Consider the following 10,568-nt stretch of genomic DNA (forward strand, 5'->3'; position numbering starts at 1 on the left):
CTCCATCAGCTGACATGACCCTCCATCAGCTGATTTCGCATTCTGTCAGTCAGACCGTAATTCCCTCCACCAGTTTACGGACATTTCCTACAAACTTTCGAACTTTAGGGTACTATAAGATAAACAATAATTATTACTATAATAACTATAGTACTATAATATAACAATAGTATTGTTATATATAATAACAATAGTACTATAATATAACAATAATAAGGGTACTACTAATAAAACTAAAATGCATAGCTAGTACAGTAAAGGTAACGACAAAATAAAAAAAAAATTGCATTTACACACAGTCATTAATTCAGTGACATTAATAAAAAATAACTTATCTGAAAGTTTATTACTATTAATAAATTAACTATTTGCGAATATGTTAATGATAAGTTGTGCTTGTCGGTTTTATCAATTTAAGATTTATTTTAGTTTTTACAAAGTTGTAGTAGGTTGAAAACGTTTTCTTCTTCAATGTTGGTACTTTAGGGGTTTTGCCGCTCCTGGGAAAGAGTAGATTCGAGGTCAGTCAACCCTGTAGCCCCCTCCGCTACATTACGCCACTATAAGAACATATCTTAGAGACAAGAGCATTATAAATATCAAAGCGTTCTTTAACCTGCTCAAGTTCCACTTGTTTCGGTCCGGTGCATTGCCACATTTATTATCAATTTCCTGAGATCTCCCAGAATCTCTCCATCAACCTTTTGGCCTTCCTCTAGGCCTTACTCCATCAGGACAGTTTTCATACACACTTCTTGTCATCCTTCTTTCTTCCATTGAAGCAAGTGACCCAGCAACTTTCATATCTTTATCCTGGCTACACTGGATATACTTATATCACCATACAATTTCACATTTTTTCTTTTTCCCTATATAACGTTTTCCTGGACTGGCATCAAAGGGCCATCTGGGAATAGGCCTTTTAAATCTGTCCACTAATTGTGAATCATCCCTTTTTATGAGGGTCCAAACCTCATAGGCTGTACATGACTGCAGGCGGAATCCATGTTTTGTGTAAGGATTTTTTTTTTACTGTTAACAATTTTGCTTCTCAGCAATATCGCAGTAGAAAATAATATGTGATTTCATATTATCGTCTCTTTCAATGTACATGCTACAACGTATATTAGTTTCATGAAGAGCCTATATTTATATTTTTAACAAGTTATTTCTCTGCTAAAAGAAAGGTTTAAATATGTAAATTTGTAGTAATAGATTTTGGAAATAAATTTACCTTAATACGTATTTATATTAAGTAAAATATTCATACCGATCTGGAAGGACTCCTGGCAGTCAGAAGCCATGATGTCGACAATCTCGAATTGTGGCATCCTCAGCCCCTTTCCCATGATGACTGGGTTAAGGGTCTTCCATTCCAATCTCAGCTCCTCGATGGTCTTAGAGACTGCAACAAGATTCGTGTCATATAAATATCTTACTCATTAATAAAAAAATAGTGAATGGGCGATTCTCAAATAACGAGATATTTTTATGTCCTAATTTCTAATCAAAACTCATCTACCTACAGAGAGAGGAGAGAGAAATACTTTTTTCATCCGTGCTGGCCAAATACATAGCTACATTACACAGTATACTAATCAATATATCATCATACATATATTTTTACATGATATAATAAAAAGAAAGAAAACAATTTTTTTTCCCCACAGTTTTCTTTTACTATCAATTCTATTCTATATACTAAATACAAATATTTCAATTTATTACTTTTTTTTTCACTTTTCTTGTTCCTTCCATTTTACCATTTCTTTCCATTCCATAATTTTTATTACCAACTTCTCCTTGCTGTCCACTGGCTCCTGGGAATCCACGCAGGGTTGCGTAGTTGATATTTAGTTTCAGGGCGTTCGTCCATTCTGACCCCGAGAGTACCTGCTTCTCACATACATATCTATTAGCTTACGGGATCTCTTTGAAATGGCGAACACTAATACCCTACCACCTGCAATTGGCCCAGCTAGGGCTATCTAGACCTAGAGGTATCTACAGCTAGAGCTATCTAGAGCAGCGTTTTCCAAACTTTTGTCGCCGTCACACCTTTCTTGGGCTAAAAAAATATTCGCAGCACCCTTCTGCAAATAAATTTCCAAAGTACTGTTCTCGAGCTGAAAAATATTTGTGGTACATTATCCTTTGAGTGATTGAATATTCAGAACAAAAAAATAAGGGGAAAAAGTAAAAAGTAGAAGTACTGAAATACTTGTAATATTTTTAGAAAGTGACATTCACTTATGGTACCTAGTTTGGGAACCACTGATCTAGAAGTGACCAATCTATTCTATCCAGTGTTGGGGCTCAAGGTTTCAATCTGTGGAACCACCACGAAATAAAAGTCTACTCTCCTCCTCCAGGCCGGATTCGAACCGTTCTATTTTCTGTTTGTTAACAATATAATAGTAGGAATAATTCTTAAAGAGGGTGAAACAAAAAAGAGATCACTACATTTCTATAAAAGAGGGAGTATGTATTATTATATAATGCTCAAACATATTAATACATGTTCCAAAAGTATACTTACAACTAGCGACCTCCATTGTACATATCTGGTTGTCTAGAGGGAACTTTGACAGATCCATCATACAAGAAAAAGTCAGCTTTAGTCTGAAACATAAATATGATTTATTTATTTATTAGATATTTAAGAAACATTATTTTTTATTCAAAATTATATTGAGGCCCTTCGTATATGTTAGTCCTAAAATTCTGGCCATAGTCGAGGTAGCTGTGTTAGATTAGATGGATCTGACTCTAATTGAAGATGTGAGGTACTCTATATCTGAAGGCCTTGACAATGCATGTAGGTAACTGGTAAGTAGATGAATGGAGAGAATGAATCTTACGGGAACTAGCCCTACATTCTTGTAGCATGGAGACTTCACTCCATAGGGAATGTGAACGGGGTGGCAAATCGTATGGGTGCCCACAGGTCCTTAAAGAAAGGAAACTTCACTCTGTAGGGAACTATTCTGCAGCCACAAAAAGGATTGTAAGTTCTGTAGGAACTAGCTGGAGGTCCTTACGAAAGAGATAAAAGGTATAGGAAAGAATAAGTGGCTTATAAGAATTAGTGTGAAATTAGAACCCATCAGATATTTCAAAACACAGTGGAAGAATATGAAGGTCTAAATGTGTCTATTTCTTGTTCCTCAAGAGATGCCGAAGAGATGGTACTAAGAAGTAATCAATCTGCTAAGAATGCTGAGGTTGGTGAGAGGTGCGTCCAGTAAAAATTACTTAACTATATATCGCTAAATTCTTTTGTTTACGTTTACTTATAGAAATAATATATTTACAATTATGATAATATTTACATAGTTTATAAATTAGAACATTAAACTGTTTACATTTTAATTAATAAATGAATTTTTTAACATGGGTAGTTATGGGGAGTACTCTCTGGTTGGGACCGATGAAGGTGTTAGTTCTTTCGCTTGCTCATAGATAGGTTCGTTACACCATCATTATCTAGTTCGATTCTTGAAAATAGTGTTGCGAGAGATCGATAGTTTTTCCAATATGGCTTTATACCCAGTATTTGAACTTTCACTTATTATTTTATAAACCGGTTACAGGTCTTAACTTTCTCCAATCCCTTCCTTCTATGATCACCTTGTTCCAATGCCATCCAGCCGCCATCTTTACTCTTAGAATATTATTTTCATCAATCCTACCACTTCATATTTTCCTCTCAGGTTTTTCTCTCTACCTTGTTCCATAAATTAGCTATGTTCAGCAATATTTTATCTTTTACTAAAAATTATTATTTTAATCTATTTATTTTATCTTAATTTTTATTTATAACATTGTATATAGTTAGGGGTGTCTTTTGTGTGAGACTATGCCCTCCCCCCATAATAAATTGTTGAAAAAAACCTAAGAAATGTATCCCTTACATTAACCATGTAAGGCCCACCAGGCCGTTCTGGTATTAAATAAAAAAAAAATTGCATTTCATTATTTTATGGAGGTAGATTATGAACATTTAAAAAAAAATTAATAATAAATAAGAGAAGTTGAGCTTAAAATAAAGTTCTAATTATTTTGTATTTCATGGATTTTAGAATGCACATTAAAATTTAACACATCCAGTGCTTAGAAAATCATGAAATTTGCACAGTTTAATCCAGAAACGAATCTAAAATAAAAATTAGGTGTATTACCTTGTTTCCATTTGTGACCCTCTTAAATCCCCAAGGGGAAATTTCGCTCAAAGAAGTGGAGGAAAACATTATCCTTATTTAAATTGTAAAAATAACAACTTGATTTCTGTCTATCCCAATAGCTCAAAGCTATTTTTGCAATGACTGATCAAGAAAATTGAAGGCCTGAAGCAGTAAAACTTTCAGGGCTTCCCCCTCCAAAAAAAAATTTATAAACTTAGATAAATAGATAATTAGTGTAATTTAGAGGTCATAGGCTTATGATTTTCATTTTAGATTTTTTTTTTCGATTTTATGGAAGACTTGCTTGAACATTTTGGACATTTCCATAATATGTAATATAAAAAAAAATTTTTATACATTTTATGTTCTTAAGGTTCCGTTTAGGGCCTTTCCTATCTTTTGGGGGCTCTATGTGTTCACTTAGGACTTAATATACCTCTTCACTCATCAGCTCAAAAAAGCCTTAAAAAGGTACTCAATAATATTTCCAATATTAATTTTCATGAATAAATGATCAACTCTTAAACTTAAGCATAAATTAATTATTAAATTAAATAGGGTGTCTCACTATACATGTTTATCCCCCTAATTTCCACAATCACAGAGATCTACCCTGGTCACTGTAGACTTAATAAACATCTTTATTAACCATAACCATAAGGTTACGGGATCACCTCTGTGCGGATTTTGTAATGCTGAGAATGAAATGACATATCACATTGTGGTACCCCAAGCAGCGTGAATTAATCAGTCCCCCATGCATAATTGGATTCATAGAATCTACGTATCTAAAGCTTAATAAGCTCGTTATAATGTTGTGATATTTCTACAATGTTGTAATGTGAATGGCGCACAATAAGCATTATATGCTGTAGTGCTTTCTAAAAAAAAATCCACAATATTGGGAATTTTTATTTGATTTTCTCTGGGTCATACAGTGATAATATGAGGAAATTGTTAATTTTCTATCCTTCTCCAGCGTATTTAACTCTATATTAATGGGACATGGTAATTTTTTTTACGGATTCCAGTAGTAAATCAGATTTTAAGAAGAGTTCAAATACAGCACTTCTTTGATTTAATGGATCAAGACAGCGTTAATAACCAACAACCACAAACAATTTTTTATGGTTTTTGACGATTTATATGCTAAAGAACAAAATCGTTTTAAAATTTCATTTCTAGAAAGAAACCACAACCATAATTGAGGAATCATCATGGCAGCCGTTTTGTCTTCTATAGTGGTCAATAAAAAGCAAATTATGATAACGGAATTTTATGGAAAATTTAATTTCCTATCACTCAAAACTGTAAAGAATTGCTTGCAATTTTTGGTCCACAAAAAATTTTCCTGATACAAATTGCTCTTAAAATCTGATTTGCTATCAGAGTCCTTAAAAAACAAAACACTATCTGCATCCCATTGGCAATTCCGGACATATTTGTCCCAAACAACTGGAGAAAGTTAAAAAATTAAATTACTCTCACAAGAGAGACCATATGCCATTGTTATGACTCAGTAAAAATTTCCAAAATAGGAGAAATGAGAAGAGTGAACATGTATACTGAGACACCCTGTATATTATTAATCAAGAGTGGGATAGCTCGGTGAATAAGGGGCTAGGGGCTCCATTCTTCCAGGTTTAAGTTTAAGTCTGGTTGTAAGAAATAATTATTTACTTTGTTATATTAGTAATGGATCGGGAGATCCTTCAGGAGCACATCCAGCACTCATTGGAATAAAGTACCCTTTAATTGGGGAAAAAAACCTCGTGGTTGTATGTGATTCTGTCCAAATCGCCTCCTTGCACTACCATTGGACTTGAAACAATACTTTCTTACAAAGTAATGAACCAAAAACCCTTCATAGGTTGTAGTAGTGCAGTTTTTGATTTATTATTTTTTAAAATTGTTAACCAATAATTTAAACATACTAAATCATCACTATTGGACTAGATCTTAAAATATTCAAAACATAATTGTATTTCATTATGGAGATACAGTAATATCTTCCTTTAAGGAATCGGTTTCTTATGGGACATTTTTTTTTTAAGTTTGGAAAAAGTTTGTGTTTATAAAATGAGTAAATACCAGTGAAACTAAAAAAAAAAAAAAGTAGAAGTTAATTTCTACAATGAATACTTTTTATTTTATTATTTTTTAAACAGTTACTTCATTTCATGAAATATTTTACATTTTTTTATCTGTTGTTGATTAAGGAATTAGAAAAAATACATAAAAAGTTAAAAAAGCAATTGTTTTGTTTGTACGAAGCCAACGAAACAAAGCATCATTGTAATGGCACTCAGGCAATCAGTAAACAAATCAAGGAATGTTTGCAAAATTAGTTTATATTAAATTCTTTATCTTTTGATAAAAAAAAAAGATTATTGAATTGTATTCAGCCAAGTTGTTAATGTTTATCAAAGAATTTTAAACATGCCCTTTGTATTCTACCGCTTATAGATAAAATTATACCCTTTTCTTAGAACTTATTGTTAAATGACTAAGCGGTGATGTCATAATATTACCAATAATTCCTTCATATCATGACGGTGGGGGTTCTCATTTGCTGATCGTTCGCTGTTCATTCAGGTTGCAGCTCTCTCAGCATCATGTTGTTTTTGAGACTCCTTGTCATTTTGATCATTGCAGACAGTGATGCAATATTTATTTCTGAGGTGAGTAAGCTATTTGCTTTATATTTTTATAACAAAAAAAGAAAGTAATCTACTGAAAGTCCTCAGGTAGTTATTGTTGTTTCAGCTTCAGGTATAGTAATCCTGAAATTTTTAATAAAAATAATTTAATTGACAATCTAAAGATATCTACATGACAATAATAAGACCTATCTGGACACATGGAGTTGAGCTTTGGGTATCAACTAAACCTTCAAATTCCTCTCGAATGCAATCCTTACAATTCAAAATCCCCTGTAAAATCCATAATGCTCCTCACTTTGTCACAAATAAAATCATCAATAAAGATCTGGATGTTCTATATGTAACTGTCCTAGCCCGTACCAGATCAACTCCCTGACCACCCAAACCTAATAGTTTCTAACCTTACTTCCTCTTCCATTCCTGACAATCCTGAGAGGCACCTGATAAGAGGATGGCTTTGAGACCTTCTAATGTAGAAATTTTATTAGAGGGCTACCAGTAGGTAGTTTTATTATAATCTAACATTAAATTTGCTAGATGTATTTTTATGTAAATACCGTAGTAAATGTCTATAAATAGAAAAAAAGGCAACATTTAAATTTTTTTTTTTAATAGTTATTCTGAAAGGGTTTCCTATAATTCTGACTCATCTATAATTATCCTTTTAAATTAATTGCTTCTTCAGCTGATGTTGGCCAAGTTCTACCCATTCAATTCCACTTTTCCTTCTTTTCATCACTTTAAGATTTGATTTTGATATCATTTTCCTGTTATAGTTCCTCAACAATTTTTTTTACAAATATTTGGCGCAACATATAAAATTATAAATTAATTTCTTATTAAACATTGAAGTATCAATTTAGTATTAACTAGTAACATTGTAAGTCTTTTATGATATGATAACGAATTCTCATAAGAACCATGTCGTCAAATGAATTACATCATCTACCATGTTGGTTCAATATTTTATCAATCTTTTATAGCTTTTCTGCAGTAATATTCTGTTTTTTTTTTTTTTATATAACTAATTTAATGGAAATTTTACTAAACAATTTATTATTGTATTTTCTCTACCAAGGTGTGGCAGTTCATAGGGGTATACCTTTGGCAGTTAGCTTTACTCAATTACTGTACGATAAACTATCATGCCAGCGATGACTTTATTCGATAGCACTGTCACACCAGTAAAGTAGCTGTTGTGATGGCAGCTATCGTCTGTTATACATTTCAGTGACTGCATCAGTAGCTATATTGATGAAAACAGTCACTTTGAAAATGGGACTGTTGTTGCCTCCAATAGTCACAAAAACTATCCAGCATTGCATGTGGATACTTTTTTCCTTACTAACCCTAATCTTTGAAAGATTATAATGTTTATATAACATAAATGTATTATTGGTTTTATCAAAATTTTGTTACAGAATACTGTCTTCCAAATCCCGAAAACTTTACAGGAAGTGAATCAACAGGTTTCAACTCATTTGTTTGCTTTTAAGCAATGTTATAAAAACTTGGGTTTATTCACAGGTACATTTATTAAAATACTTTTTATAATAGTTTTAGTTAAAATTTCCATTGTATATGTATATGTATAAAAGAATAATTGGGATTGAATATGTGTTGGTTTTTTTTTTTTTTATTATAACTTTGTAACAGTTTGTCATGTTTAAAAATATTTTTTTTAAATCAAATTTTCTTTTAATTTAATTTGTTAGTGTAACTAAAATAAAGTTTCTTTCATCAGGAAATGGCTCATCTGAAAGTTCTGGAACAAATCAGAGTGACAGCTACAAAGTAAGTGAAGATAGTGAATTTCCAGTTTGATATCAACAGTGTTGCACATGAAGAGCCAATCTGTATTTCTAAGATTTGTACTGTTACTATTGCTTAGTTTTCCATATTATTTGATGGTTTTGAATATATTTTGTAATTTTAATAATTTAGTTTACAGGTTAGCTCTTTTGCCTTTTGGCTTCTCATTAGGATGTAAATAGAAACTGATTGGGCATGAAGAAAATTTTTTCATTTACTTTCTTACTTATTGCAGAAATTTTTTAACAACTCAATTCTTGTACTATTTATTGTAAATGATTTTGATCTTTTATATAATGAGATATCCTCGCTTAAACGGTTATACCTCATAAGTCCTTAAAAACATAAAAACTAACACTTCATTCTAGAGAAATCTCAAAGTCGGAAGAAATCATGAAAGTATGCTATAAAACGATAGTTGGGATGAGATGTCTTTAGGATGTTGCATTGATATTGAGATTTTCAAAATATAAAAATCATTGAGTTGTTTTTTTATATTCGAGACATCATAGTTTAAGGGATGATATGTTATTTACAGTCTGATTTTGTTTTGGGAATAATATTTCAGTCTATTTCTTGTTAATGGTAACTCTGAAAAAAGTACTGTAAATATATATGTTATTGTATTTTTATGTGCATTGTGATGATTTTTGATTATAATAATACTTCATTCATTTAAAAATATCATTATATTTTATATATTAGAGTATTGCATGTCAAAGGTTTTGTTGACAAGTGTTACTCCCCTGCAACAATCTCCTTGAATAGTCACAATCTCTTGCAGATATCTACCAATTATGGACTTCTAGCATACTTTGGACATCAGCAGCAGTGGTATCCACCCATCTCCACACTGTCTTTTATTGTTGATTAGTTCTGCCAAGAACTTCTATATCTTTATCTATATATTCTATATCTTTGTCTTCCATCCTGGCCTCATGACCGCTCACCTCAGAAGATTTAGTTTAAAGAACATCATTAAGTCAGGTTCATTATATATTCTGCACAACTCCTAATTGTATAATTGTCTATGCCATTCATTTCCATATATTCGACACAGAATTTCCTAAAATAAAAAATCCTGAGGTCTCACTCATTCGATTCAGTGGCTGCCCAGGACTTGGTTGCAGTTAATTGAACTGTTTAGTTAACATTTTCCTATTAGAGTCTTTTACAGATTTATTGTAGTTTTCCTCGATAGGAGTTAACTTCTGAAATCCTGTTATAGCCTGAAGTCCTGCTTTTGTTCATCTCCAGATATGATTATCTTGTGTAAACATTGAGCCCAGGTACATAAATTCAGAGAAATTATCTAACTTGTATTGGCTGATGGGAATAATTTATATTGAGATTGGAATCTTCTCATCTGTTATATTTTTTATTTTCATGGTTTTTTCGAGGTGGTTGTATTAGATAGTCTGACTCCAATTTAATTGTGAGGTACTCTGAGCCATAAGACCTCAACAAAATGTATTCAAATATGTTAGGTAACTGGTTAGGAAGTGAATAGACAGGATAAGGCTTATGGGGTATCTGGTTGTAAGTCCTCGAAACATGGAAACTTCGCTCTGCATGGTGCTAGTCTGCAGTTGCGGAGGGGGAATGCAATTCCTGACTGGGTACTAACCGCAGGTCCTTGTAGGAAAGAAAATTTGTTCTAGAGGGTACTAGTCTGCAGGCACCAAGGGGAATGTAAGTCCTGACTAGGTACTAGGTGCAGATCTTTAGAATAGGGAAATAAGGTTAAGAAGAGAATAGGTGACAATTAGGGACAATCATGCAATAAGATGCATCAGGTCATCTCAAAAAAGTTGAGAGAATGCATTGAATGTACTTGTTTGTTATGTTCCAAGAGATAAGCATCTTACTTTCTTTATTATTTCCAATCTCCAATCTTTGTCAATCAATA

General features: G+C 32.2%; 2 protein-coding genes across 3 annotated transcripts in view; one reads left to right on the forward strand and one right to left on the reverse strand.

The window, feature by feature from the left end:
* Positions 1-10,568, reverse strand: part of LOC106686763 (glycine receptor subunit alpha-3) — a gene marked incomplete at its 5' end in the record, with an annotated part of 183,910 nt that overhangs the window by 26,162 nt on the left and 147,180 nt on the right. Inside the window, 2 exon segments of the mRNA XM_067051579.1 lie at positions 1,271-1,405; positions 2,540-2,622. Coding sequence (XP_066907680.1) covers positions 1,271-1,405; positions 2,540-2,622 — 218 coding nt within the window.
* LOC106686764 (uncharacterized) overlaps positions 6,733-10,568 on the forward strand; it is a 10,830-nt gene continuing 6,994 nt past the window's right edge. For both annotated transcript variants that reach the window (XM_014430259.2, XM_014430260.2), the window contains exons 1-3: positions 6,733-6,865; positions 8,269-8,374; positions 8,592-8,641. In XM_014430259.2, coding sequence (XP_014285745.1) covers positions 6,800-6,865; positions 8,269-8,374; positions 8,592-8,641 — 222 coding nt within the window. In that variant the 5' untranslated portion in view covers positions 6,733-6,799. The remainder of the gene's footprint in view (positions 6,866-8,268; positions 8,375-8,591; positions 8,642-10,568) is intronic.

The sequence above is a fragment of the Halyomorpha halys genome, unplaced genomic scaffold (genome assembly GCF_000696795.3).
Source record: "Halyomorpha halys isolate HHAL.00 unplaced genomic scaffold, Hhal_1.1 Scaffold871.1, whole genome shotgun sequence".
Lineage (NCBI taxonomy): Eukaryota > Metazoa > Arthropoda > Insecta > Hemiptera > Pentatomidae > Halyomorpha > Halyomorpha halys.